This window comes from Macaca fascicularis, chromosome 2, assembly GCF_037993035.2.
Source record: "Macaca fascicularis isolate 582-1 chromosome 2, T2T-MFA8v1.1".
Lineage (NCBI taxonomy): Eukaryota > Metazoa > Chordata > Mammalia > Primates > Cercopithecidae > Macaca > Macaca fascicularis.
In genome coordinates, this window is record NC_088376.1 from 98,198,486 (window position 1) to 98,212,095 (window position 13,610).

A 13,610-nucleotide genomic window follows, 5' to 3' on the forward strand; every position below is an offset into this window, starting at 1 on the left:
GAATGGTGATAGCTTCAAAGTCTCAATCTCTAGAGCCAACCCTAAGCCTCAAACCTGAAACGGAACTCGTCTTTCCTCCTCAAACTCGATCTTCCACCCTTGACACTGGTCTCCTTTCCCAGCAGAAGAATGTGTAACACCCCTTCACTGCTCACGCCCCATGCTGGCACTTCGGGTGCAGGTGCTGGGTTTCAGAAATAAACAGGCTAATTGGACTGGAGATGGGGGGTGACACAGAAATCAGGGAGCTGACTAGATTTGTTTTGCAACGAAAAATATAGAAATCCATTTACTGGAATACATGGCTACAAGACACCAGAAATTCCATGCAGTGAATTTTCATCAAATGCATATTAATTCTGTTTCTTATATGAAAATTTCTGCGTGTGTGGTTTTTTAAAAATTTTAAAATTTTTTAATTTTTAATTTTTTTTTTTGAGATAGAGTTTCACTCTTGTCACCCAGGCTGGAGTGAGTGGCGTGATCTCGTCTCACTGCAACCTCTGCCTCCCAGGTTCAAGCAATTCTTCTGGCTCAGCCTCCCGAGTAGCTGGGATTGCAGGTGCCCACCACCACACCTAGCTAAGTTTTGTATTTTTAGTAGAGGCAGGGCTTCGCCATGTTGGCCAGGCTGGTCTTGAACCTCAGGTGATCTTCCCTGCCTCAGCCTCCCAAAGTACTGGGACTATAAATGTGAGCCACTGCACCCAGCCTCTGTGTGTGTTTTTAAGCATCAAGAGGTATAGTTCTATGAAGAAGCTTTTCGAGCATGAACTCTGTGTGGTGAGGTGCACCAGGCACAGGAGTCCACCAGCCCACATCTGAAAGGTGGCAGGGCAAGAGGAGAAAGATGGGCTTATTTTGTGATTGGCAAACATTCTCTGCTAAAATGATGTTTTGAGAGTTTAAAATTTAAACTTTAGCTTTTTTTTTTTTTTGAGATAGAGTCTCACTCTGTCGCCCAAGCTGGAGTTCAGTGGCACAATCTTGGCTCACTGCAAACTTCGCCTCTCGGGTTCAAGAGATTCTTCCGCCTCAGCCTCCTGAGTAGCTGGGATTACAGGCGCCTGTCACCATGTCTGGCTAATTTTTTTTGTATTTTTAGTAGAGACAGTGTTTCACCGTGTTGGCCAGGCTGGTCTCAAACTCGTGGCTTCAGGTGATCCGCCCACCTTAGCCCCTCAAACTGCTGAGATTACAGCCGTGAGTCACCATGCCTGGCTGATTTATTTTTTAGTTTAAGATATATTAAGAGTTTAAGGTCTTGGAGAGGCATCCCCATGGGTGCACAGGTGAGATGTGCGGACCCCAGGGAGGCCTCTGTCTCCAAGGCCTGTCCATCCTGCACTGCTTCCCTGGGCAACAGCACTTCATGCTCCCAGACTGTGCCCACCTCCCTCTCTCAGCAAATTTCAGTGAACACCCTCAATAAGATTCATATGACATTTGTCAAATACTTCTCTAAAATTCATGAAAATATTCCATCTACTTCTATTCCTTTGAAGCACTAATTTTCTTCTGTCAGGAAAAAAATGGAGGGGAGGGAAGAAAAAAGCAATCACATGTTGCCTGGCACAATTTGTACTTCACTATCCCCAACCCCCAATACTGCTGACTGACTCCCAGCTCTTTTATTCTCTGGGATACATGTACAGACCCCCTCCTTCCGTAGAGTTCTGGCTGTCCTTGGTTTTTCCATAACTAGGTTTTGCAAAGCTGCTTTTCACAAAGACCAGCCTTTAAAACATTATTAGTGAAGCACGTGGTCCCTAATTTGACAATGTAATCCCTTGGCAAATACACAAAGTAGCAAGGGAGAGTAGAGCAGCGCCTTTTCTAAGTCTTAAAAAGGCTATGACGGTAAAGACTCTGAACACGTTTCTCTACCTGGGGATTGAAAAGAGAGTCGAGATTCACTTTCACTCTCCGGAGCTTCTATGTCAGGCAATGACCTGAGCCTATTTACAATCAGTAGTGACTTCATTTAAATTTGGGAAACCAGGGCTACGATGGTTCAAACCCTTTCTTGGTTACTAAGGTATAAACCCTTTCTTGATGATAATTAAGGCAAAGCAAGACTTCTGTTCTGAAGGCGGGAGATGGGAATTACAAATCCACGGAAGTGATGATAGCATTTCTCACAGCCTTGCTATCTGAGGTCTTTCTTTCAGGTGTGGAGTGAAGAGGAGACGGTGGAAGGTATGGACATAGGGCCTCTTTCCTGAACTACAACTCCAAGCACATGGGTGGACAAAGAAATCTGGGCCCCTTCCAAGTACATGCAGCAGTCATTTGGACTCTGAGATATTGGAATGTCTAGGCCAGTGCTATCCAATAGAAATATAGAGTAAGCTACATATGTAAATGTAACTTAACATTTTCTAGTAGCCACATAAAAAAGTTAAAAACAAAAGATGAAGTTAATTTAAAAAAATTTTTTAAATTTTTTATTTTTTTGAGATGGAGTCTCACTCCACTGCCCAGGCTGGAGTGCAGTGGCATGATCTCAGCTCACTGCACGCTCTGCCTCCTGGGTTCAAGTGATTCTCCTGCCTCAGCCTCCCGAGTAGCTGGGATTACTGGCGCCCGCCACCATGCCCGGCTAATTTTCGTACTTTTAGTACAGACGGGGTTTCACCACATTGGCAAGGCTGGTCTCAAACTCCTGACCTCAGGTGATCCACCCGCCTCAGCTTCCCAAAGTGCTGGGTTTACAGGTGTGAGTCACCATGCCCGGCCTGAAATTAATTTTAACAGTATATTTTCATTAACCCAATAAGCCCTGAATATTATCACATGGAATTAATAGAAACATTATTGAGACATTAAATTTTTTATATCACATTTTTGAAATGTATTGTGTATTTTATACTTACAGCTCACTTGACATCTTAATTAAGACAAGCCCCATTTCAAGCACGTCATACCACATGTGGCTGATGGCTGTTATATTGGATAACGCAGGTCTAAGTCACTTTGGCAATTTATGGAGATAAAAAGATGGAAAGGAGACCATAAGACAGATTATTTGAATTTGGGTTGGTCTGAAAATTATGGGAGATTGGGGAATGGAAAAGGGTGTAGACCCTTGTCCGTGTCCCTCTGGGGAGTCCCACTGTATTAGTATCTTCATGGCTCTCACAGGTGACAAATAAGAACTTGGTGCCAGCAGAATCCATGAATCTCCAGGAAAAATTATGTCTTGTTGAGAAATTCCCTATGTGTAGGATGCTTATCATGGTGAGAAGCTTGTCTAGTGATAGCTAGGAATGATCTGCAAAGTGGAAAATGGTGTGTGGGTCAGTGCGACCACTGTGGCCTCTCCTTGGCTCCTGGGCTCCCCTAGCATCAGAAATAGATTTCACTGAATCAAGGGATTAGCTGTTCACCCGTCCTGTTAAGGCTCATGAAAGCAGAGCTTGTGAGGAGTTCAGAGTTACACATACCTTGGGAATTATTCTGTAGTCTCAAACTTCCTGTCACTGATACCTGGCCATCCTGACATTTTCTGCTAATCCAAAAATAAAGAACAGGGAGGAGCAGGCCAGAGAAGTCAGAGGAAGTGGCATCCTGAATGACTGTGTTTACAATCTCCTGCCAGTAGATATTGTCGGTTAGAAGGACTGATAAGGCGAACTATCTTAGCTTCTCACTGTTGAGAATCTGATGTGTGGATGGGGCTCTCGAAGCAATGAGAGCACAGTCACTCCTTGGAGAGGCCAGGAGACCCTGCCTTATTTATTGCCTTATCTATTAAGTGGGTTCTATTGGCGTCAACGGGTCCCAGTAAACTCATCAGAGAAAATTCTATCCACAGCACCCAGGGGCACTGTGTCAGGGGTCATTGTCATCATCTTTATAAATACAAAGCAACAGACATTTGATATCATAAGATATTCTAAGTCCTTCAAAAGAGGCAAAGACCTTGCAAGGCTCTCTTTGCCAATGGAGTCCACCTCTATTTGATCATCATAAGGAAGTAAAACTTCCTTGGTTTACACACCTACTTCTCTTACAAAGTTTGGGAAGTCAAATAGGGAGCAAGACCTTCTGCAAATGTCAGCCCCAGACTCTGTTAGGGTTGCGTGTTGGTTACTTGTTTTCTCAAGAATTTCTCTTTTCAACTTTTAAAGAGCGAGCATACAAACCCTGCAAACATTTTATTGAGAGAAAGCCAAGGGCACACCAATGAGATGAGAACAGCCCTGGTTTCTCATTCTTCTGCAATATAATATTAAACATGGATAAGCTAAAGGTGTATGAAAAAAATCAAGAGAAAGATATTGTAAAGTTGTTCATAATTGGAAAGATGAATAGATTGGGTTATTATAAGTCAGCCCAGGGTAGGTAAATTATCTTGACCACTGAGAGTGATGGAGAATCTGTTTATATGCATTTCCTTGGGGACAATTAATTAGCCAGCCAGCAGGCCTTCCTTCCTTCTTACCTCCCTTCTTACCTCCCTTCTTACCTCCCTTCTTTCCTTCCTTCCTTCCTTCCTTCCTTCCTTCCTTCCTTCCTTCCTTCCTTCCTTCCTTCCTTCCTTCCTTCTTTCCTTCATTTTTTCCTACTTTTTTGCTAGAATAAATTAAAACCATGATTACTGAATAGTCTTGGCTCTTGGGTTTAGGGCTTGGCTATTTAGTTGAGGGAAGGCTGTCCATTCCTCTTCATGTGTTAATCCATTTGGTCAGCAGATACTAAGGATGACCATCTTATTACAGGGCACTGTGTTGAGACAGTGAGGTGTCGGGAACCATGTTTTTGTCAGCCAGAGCAGGGTGTGTTATAAAGGGAAGAGGTGGGGCTGAAGCTTCTGCAGGCAGCTGCGCTGTAACCTGCTGTCTAGAAGTTCCCAGGCAGCTCTGCCAGTCTTGCTCCTCAGCTCTGGCTTCCAGCCCATTGCTTAGAAGGGCTAGTTCTCCCCTCCTTCCCTGCTTCCCTTTCCATTTATTTCAGTTTCGGCTTCCGTGCCAGTGAAGAGCCACTTCCTTTGACCATTCTCTGCTCTAGTAGGTTGTCTTCGCTCCCTGAGAACTTGGTCAGGACCATCTGATTCAGAATGATCTCAGGGGCTTGTTAAAAATGCCAGTTGCCGGACCTCACCCAGACCTACTGAGTTGGAATACGAATTAGCATCTGTTGCGGGGGTGGAATTTACATTTCTGATAAGAGGTGGTGGTGAGCCACCACAACTAAATTTTGAGATTCCCCTCTCTCAAACCATGTTACATTTGGCAACATGAAGATGGAGGGGGCTTCAAAGAGGCACAAAGCTCAGTGGTCCACAGCTCAGTTGGCTTTAGAGCTCAACTATTATGATTCCAAGCTCTGCCACTCACCAGCCTGAACTTGTTTCTGTACCTCTCTAAGCTATGGTTCCTTCTTACAAAACACAAATGGATAATGCCTGCATCCACTGGCAGGGAAACTATGTCTGGTGTGCAGTAGGTACTCAATAAATGTTAGCAAGTTGTGTTCTGGTTACTACAGGAAAAAGACATGAGGTTTTTAAAACTGTAATGATGGGAAACCCACGCTCCAAAACCCCGGACCTGTCAGTCACATCTAATTTGCAGGAGCTGAAGGCTGCATATGTTCCTGCTGGGGCAAGTGGAGCCTCAGCAGCCGGTCCAAAAAGGAGAGGGGCCTTTGAGCAGCAAGAGGAGGGAGGGCATCTGCATGGGTCACTGGAGGGGCACCTGGAAGAGGTCTAGGGAAAGCTTCCCCTCAGCTGAGGCCGGGGATCCAGTGGGATGAATCAGATTGGGGCACTTGCTCCCAGTCCACCACCTCCACCCTCTCAGAACCTCATCATGGGCTCAGCAATGCTTCCCTCTTCTGCTTTAGTAACAGAAAAAGAGCACTGGATTAGGAGTCAGAAAATGAAGGCAAATCCCTTAATCTGAGTCTCTGTTTTCTTAACTCATAAAATAGAGATAATAACCCCCTTCAGAATATATCTGTGAATATGGTAAATTTTAAATCCTTCTGTAAATATAAGGTATTATTATTTTTAATCCTTTCTTCTCCCATGGTTCTCTATTTAGCCTTCTTATTAAAAAAGTAAAACCTAGGTTGGGCACGGTGGCTCATGCTTGTAATCCCAGCACTTTGGGAGGCTGAGGCAGGTGGATCGTTTGAGGTCAGGAGTTTGAGACCAGCCTGGCCAATATGGTGAAAACCCGTCTCTACTAAAAATACAAAAATTAGCTGAGTGTGGTGGTGCATGCTTGTATCCCCAACTCCTGAGGCAGTAGAATTGCTTGAACCCTAGAGGCAGAGGTTGCAGTGAGCTGAGATCGTGCCATTGCACTCCAGCCTGGGTGACAGAGTGAGACTTTTGTCTCAAAAACAAAACAAAACAAAACAAAACAACCTTTCACTTAAACTTGCTATCCCCTCAAGCCACCTATCATTTCTCCTTCTTTTTCCTTTTTTAAAAAAATTAAAATACCAAAATGTCAAAAGAAACACAGCTGAGCAAGGTTGAGGAGTGCAGGTATCACAGAGTCTGGGGCAGAGAATTGGTCTGTTTCATACGCATGTGAAACTAGGCAGCACAACTCCAAAGACAGGGGAAGAGGGCAGAGAGAACCTGGCTCCAGAGCAAGGCACTGCCATGCGAGTCAAGGGTCCTGAAGCCTCATCTGTAGAGTGAGATGAGCGGGATAATGATACCTGCAGGACTACTGTGAGGACTGGACTATGTACAGCCTAGCACTGCAGAGAGCACACAGGTACTCAATAAATGCTAGTGTCTGTTCTTACTTATAAGTGGGAGCTGAACGATGAGAACACACGGACACAAGGGGGAAAACAACACACACTGGGGCCCGTGGGGATGTGGCGGGAGGGCGAGCATCAGGGAGAACAGCTAGTGGATGCTGGGCTTAGTACCTAGGTGATGGGATGATCTGTGCAACAAACCACCATGGCACACGTTTACCCACATAACAGACCTGCACATCCTGCACATGTATCCCTGAACTTAAAATAAAAGTTTAGGGAAAAAATTTGATAAATATTTGTTGAAAAAAAGAATAAATAGTTCAATAATTCTGTCTTTTTTTTTTTTTTTTTGAGACAGAGTCTCGCTCTGTCACCCAGGCTGGAGTTCAATGGTATGATCTCAGCTCACTGCAACCTCCATCTTCCAGGTTCAAGCAGTTCTGCCTCAGCCTCCCGAGTAGCTGGGATTACAGGCACCCACCACCACACTTAGCTAATTTTTGTATGTTTAGTAGAGATAGGGTTTCACCATGTTGGCCAGGCTGGTCTTGAACTCCTGGCCTCAGGTGATCTGCCCGCCTCAGCCTCCCAAAGTGTTGGGATTGCAGGTGTGAGCCACCGCACCTGGCCAATTCTGTCATTCTTGGAGAAAGTAAATTTCTTTGTTGCACCCCCACCCCCTCCCAACCCCCAGCTTCATTTATAGAAATGATTGATCTCTCCCCTCCCGTTCCCATCCTGTTCACAGCAGCCTGGGAAGCAGTGCCCACCCCAATCCTCTTTGGACCAGAAGCTGAGCTACACTAGATGTGCTGGGGCTAGTGGATGAAAAAGGAACAGAGTGCTGTCTTTGCATTGTGGGAGTGTATGTGTGTGCATGGGGGTAGGGGGTACCATGTAAGTACATTAAACCAATTCCTTCAATCTAATGCAGAGTGTGCATGAATGGGGTGAGCATAAGGGCTGTGGGAGCATCAAGGAGGCTCGTAACTTTCAGCCTAAGGGGTCAGTTGGGAGGAGACGCCCCTAGAGGTTTATGAAGCACATGGAGGGAGTGGAATGGGTTGAGAGAAGAGAGAATAGGAGAGAAGGATATCTGAGTGCTAAGCCAGCCAAGGCAGCTTGGGACCACAAGGTCCTCCTTTGAGGATCAGAATTCCCAGTTCCTGAAGCTCATGTGAGAATTTCCTACCAACCTTTTCCCCTGGTTATTTCTTGGTGTTGCTTTTCTATGACTGCTACAAATTACAGGAGTAAATATGTCTTTTGAAAAATTTTCAGTCTTTTCCTGTGTTAGTTAAAATGACAGAGGAAAGAATTCCTCCCTAAACAAGAGACGGGGAATAAAGTGGGGTACAATCAGGGTGTCTACACTCAGGCCAAGTTTCAGAATGCTTGGACCCAAGTCAGGGCTGCGGGGCAGGTAAGACAGGTAGACACTAGGGACCCAGAGGGGATAACAGAAGGCTGGAATCCTTCCTGGGCATTTCTTTTCCATGCAGAAAGGTGATCCTTGACCAACTCACCACACCAATGGAGAAATAGTTGTTCATGATGCTGTATGGGACCTGGTCCCCGTTTTCCACTTCCTCTCTGGGGATGACTTCCAGATGCCAGCGGTCCAGCATCACCAAGGGGCTCTGCTCAATGTCCTTCAGGATTTTTGTCAAGCTGCCCCCTTCATAACCTGTGGAGGACAGCACTGCATTTGCCACCACAGCAGAAAGGCAGTGTTCTTGCTATGCACAGGTAGTTGTCAGGGGAGGTAAGCCCAGGGCATCTGTGACTAGGGGACTCCTCACTGTGTCTGTGGGCTGGAGACACTAATGTTCCCTGAACCACAGAGAAGGGGAGGACAATTGAAAATAATAAGATGCTGGGGGCAGGGCAGGGAGTGGGTGCTGGCTAAAGGTTGCAGGCTTGTGTAGCTGAAGCAAACCCTGGAGAAGCGGTGGGCTGGATGGCTGGGAGTCTCTGCATGGGAGAACAGCAGATGTCATGTAGGAGACTGTGTCATGTAGGAGATGGACAGTGTGGCAGGCAGAATTTTAAGATGGCCCCTAGGCCTGGGTCCTGCTTGCTCTGACACTGCTCACCAAGCATGGCCGATCATTGAACACTGACCGTTGCACTGCCTGGTCTTGACTCATTCTCTGAATTATCAGCCATCTGGAGTTCCCACCCTTTTCCTGGCTGGCAGCCTGATCTGTCTGCTCCATGTGTTGAGCTGAACTTCTCCACTTTCTGGCGCATGCCCAACTCCATGGGGGCTACTGCAGTTTGCAAAGTTCTCTGCCCCTTGCCTTACAAACTGGTCACCACTCTGTGTTTCCTCTTAGGGAAATTTCAAAATGAAGGCCCATGGCCACGGGGCTTAGGATAATCTGAATGCTTCTAGTGACACTAAGTAACTGGAGACGGAGCATTTTGGTCCTCAGTTTTAGTCCTTATTCAGAAGATCAGCCATTTGTGGGAGAGGGAATTTCACACAGAAAACATCTAAGTGAGCATCTTCTCGGATGGGACTCTGGGGATGGGACACATGAGACTTTGTCTTCACTCTGGAGTTGATTGCTTTCTACTGGGGAAAGCAGGCTCTAAGTTGATGGTTTCAGGATGATATTAAACATGGGGGTGAGGGAGCAAAAACTCCCAGAGCCCTGAAGAGGGGCTTTTCTTCTAGATTCAGCATGGGATGGAGGGCAGAGAAAGGGTCACGGGCTTGACATGACTACAGAGTTGAGTATTATGCTGCGGAATGTGATCCACAAAAGGGTAAGTTCAGCTTGGCTCTGTAGAGCATCTCTGTCAACAGGAACACCTGTTCCCAGGGTAGCACCACTAGCATGCAAACTCACCTCCTCCCCAGCGGAGACAGCGGGCAAGGTCATTTCCTGTTCCAAGAGGCAGGACAGCCACTGGTGGATGCTTTGCAAAGTTGGCCTTATCTGCAAGACACACAGAGGAACAGAGGACCATATGCCATGGGACCATAGAATGTTTAAGTTGTCTTTTTATCCCCGATCTGATGCTTGAACCCCTCCATAGCATTCTTTGTTTGAATACCACCCCGATGGGAAACACACTACTTCCTAAAGCCATCTATCCCATCTGCAGCATGTTAACCACCACTAATTGAGTTAAATCTGTCCATTTGTGTTTTATATTCAGCTAAATCTGTATCCCTGCAACTTGCACATGTTTATTCAAATTTCATCCTAAATCTGTCCTTTGGGGTGGCAGCATACACCCCAAAACATTAAGTTGCATGTTTTTAATCCTTAATGATAATCAGCACTTACTCCATTTATTCCTCAGCCTAACCTTGCAAGGTATTATCCTCCTTCAAGTAGCTGAAGAAACTGAGACTGAGAGAGGGAAAGTAGTCTACAGCCATTCTACCCTGAACACGCTCAGTCTCATCAGATTGCAGGAGCTAGGCCTGGTCAATATTTCAATGGGAGAGAGGGAAAGTAATTCCAGAGCCAGGATCCAAGCCCAGATCTCTATGGCTCTGAGTCCATTCCCCTCCTCTCTTCAGGGGCTAGGCAGGTACACAGATTAGTAAAACAGGTGGGGCTGGGACACTAGGGAATAGTGGGACATTGGACAAGCTGAAGATGCTCACCTTCAACTTTTCACCATTCGAGTTTAAAAGTTAAAACTAACATTAGCTAAACAAACAAAACCTCCAGGTGTTATTTGGCCCCTACACCAGTTTCTCACTTCCACACCTCTCAGGATTGCAATGACACAGATTCCTAATCATTCCTCTTCTGATAGTTGTGAAGGACATCAGATAGAACCACCAGAGAAAGCATAACAGTACATGTTTTCATCTGGTCTCAGATCTACCGTGGCACATTGTCTAGGCTGGGAGAGCTCAAGGGGGCACAGGCGTCCATCAGTTTTGGGGTTGGGTGGGTATTTCCATGAGACCTCAGCACTCATGGTGCCCCTGGATGTGAGCAATGTGATTGTGGGGTTGGGAGAGATGCAGGAATCAGCAGAGGAGGCTCAAGCTAGGGCTGCCCTGGCAAACTGGAGCTTGTAGGTCCTCCAGGTTGTCTGACCTATGTCAGAAATGGCTGAGTACAGGCGAGACCCAGGACTGAGATGGCCACTGGAAGGCTTGAGATAGAGAGCAGAGCAACGCAATGGCCTCTCTCATTGTCCTCAGAACATGTGATTGGAGCACCGCCTCCCTGCCTTTGCATAGCCTGCTCCCTTTGCCTAGAAGGCTCTTGTTTCCTGTGTCTGCCCCTTCTTCTGTGTCCCCACCTTGGCAGGTCAGCTGTCCTTATGGTGTTGAGGCTAGAAACCTGTATGCCACCCTGGGTTTTTCCTTTTCCCCCACACATCCATTCACATATCACATTCTATGTGCTGTCTCCTTAACGGATCTCCAAGAAATCTCTTCTTTCTATCCCCATGGTGATGCCTGAATGCAGGTATGATTCCTTCCCACTGGTATCGCTGCAACAGCCTCCTCTTGGCTCTCTCCGCCTCCAGTTCCACCCTCCTAGTGTGTCGCCCATGCTTTCACCAAGAAGGGCAGTCCACGAACCACAGTCTCTTGAATTGGCTCACTGCCTTCACTTCTGGGATGGGGCTGTGTGGCTCCCCATGGCCCCATAGCCTGCCACAGTAGGCCCAGGAACCAGGCTCTGCCTTTCTCCCTAGCCTCACCCTTCTGCACATCCTGCCTCCCACACAACATGTCAACCATTCTCAAGTGTTTTCACTTCCTTAAAGCACAAAGCTCTCTGTGGCTCAGCTCAGAAGCTGCCTTTGGGAGGCCCTCCCTAGTTGCCCCAGCCTGGACCTGGTGCCTCGTCAGAATATTTCCTTAGCACCAGAAATGATCTCATTGTACTCTCTTGTAATTATTTCCTTGTTTGTTCCCTGAATGTATTGTAACCTCCCCAAGGGAGGCTGGGTCTTGTTCTCACAGCATCTTCACACATATCGACTGAAGTCTGCTATATGCAGATGCAGTGTTAGGTGCTTCAGCTCTGAGAGTGGGCAAAAAAGCCGTGGCTCAGGTTCTCATGGTGCTTACTTACTGTCCAGTGGGACAGACAGATATTAAAGAGGAATCCATGGAGACAATGCATCATTTCACATTCACGTTGGAAAAGAGAGGAGCACTGTCCTATAAGAAGGTGGCTGAGGCTGGTGGGTGTGTCAGGGGAGGCTCCCCTGAGGAAGCCACATGTCAGCTGAGATCTGAAGTGGAAGCTGACTGAGTGAAGGCTGGGGCAGCACTGCAAACAGGGTGGCCAACTTGTGCGAAGGCCCTGAGGTACAAGGGAGACTGGAACGCCCAAGGGTCTGAGTCCAGATGGAGAGGGATGGAGGTAGAAATAAGGCTGGAAGGGTGTGCAGCAGCTGGGTCACCCAGGGCCCTGTAGATTACTTCAAGGGTTTTGTCTTTATTCTAAGAATAATGGAAGCCACTGGTGTGCTTTACGCACACCACGTACCCAGTGACATGCAGGAAAGATTGCTATGGGTATAGGGAGAGAACAGATCAGAGAGGGGACCATGGAGGGACACTGGAGAGCACTGAACAAGTGCTTAAATGAGAGTGAACAGATGAGTATCTTACACAGTTATCCCTTTTACTTCTGCTTTTTTTCTCTTTGGGTCACTAACCTGTGAAAAAAACCTAATGTTTCTTCCTCCTTCTGTGATCTTCTTTCTGTTTTGAGCAGCTTTTATCACCTGTGTCCTCTGCGGATGAATTGCATAAAGCTCTCCGCCAAAGCCTACTTTCTCCTTCATGGTGGGGAGGGAGCTGTGTGAGTAGTCCAGTACCGCAGCCATCCACCCTCTGCGGATCAGCTTTTCCTTCCTTGGCTCCCAGAGGACTCCTCCCTCCTCCCACAAACAGCTCCAGAGCCCAAGGTGACAGGAGAGCGTGGGTGGCTGCTTGGCAGGGCTGTGTCCATGGCAACCAAAGTGCCCGGGGGAGTGGCGGGCGGCAGGTGTACAGTCCTGCAGCCTTCTCACCCAGCTAGGTGGTCTACTTACAACCCCTGGAGGCACAGCTTTCTCTGCCCTGGTCACGGTCTAGTCCTGGCTTATCCTTGACTCCCCTCTTCCTCTCATCTCCCATATCCAGTCTGTCAGCAAATCGTATTGCCTTTACCTTCTAAAGATATCCAGAAGCTGGCCCCTTCTCACCACCCCTCTGTTTCTACTGTGGTCCAAGCCCTGGACATCTCTCTCTTAGACTGCTGCAGTGGCCTACTAACCGATCTCCCCGCTTCTGCCCTCTTCTCTTAATCTGTCATGTTCTTCCTTTGCTAAAAACCATCCAATGTCATGGGACCCTCCCAGTATAAAAGCCTTATTCCATAGAATGCCCTCTATGTCCTAGTCACCTGGTCCCTCATCACCTCTGCTTCATCCTCTGTAGCTTTTCTTGAATCCACTCTGCTCTGGCCATGCTGACCTGCCTCCAGCAGCCAGGCCTGCTCCCACTTCAGGGCCTTCGTCTTTGCTGTTCCTTCTGCCTGGACTGCCCTTCCTCAGGTATCCATGTGGCTCACCCCTCCTCCAGATCTCCACACAAATGTTGTCTTCTCTGTGAGGTGTTAGATTGCCGCCTTGAGCTCCCTGTGCCTCTTCCCTGCTGTATTTTAAACACCTCCTGACATACTATGTCTCACTTATTTAGTTGTTCATTGCCTGTCTCTTTCCGCTACATGGTATGCTCCATAAAAGCGGAATTTTTGTCTCTTCATTCCCTGCTGTATCTCCAGTGCCTTGGGGAGAGCTTGAGCCATCGTGGGGCACAGGCGGCATTTGTGGAATGAAGAATGGAAAGCCCAGGGCTCATCGCTCAGGGCCCAGTCTCCGACTTTGATGAC

General features: G+C 47.1%; 1 protein-coding gene across 21 annotated transcripts in view; it reads right to left on the reverse strand.

Annotated features, from left to right (window-relative positions):
* DGKG (diacylglycerol kinase gamma) overlaps window positions 1–13,610 on the reverse strand; it is a 214,029-nt gene that overhangs the window by 96,159 nt on the left and 104,260 nt on the right. For all 21 annotated transcript variants that reach the window (XR_012430965.1, XR_010585063.2, XR_012430967.1 and 18 more), the window contains 2 exons: window positions 9,591–9,680; window positions 8,259–8,419 (listed from right to left, as the gene is read on the reverse strand). Coding sequence is in view for 18 of the 21 variants with exons in the window: in XM_005546608.5 (XP_005546665.2) it covers window positions 8,259–8,419; window positions 9,591–9,680 (251 nt within the window). In the remaining 3 variants the exon portion in view is untranslated. The remainder of the gene's footprint in view (window positions 1–8,258; window positions 8,420–9,590; window positions 9,681–13,610) is intronic.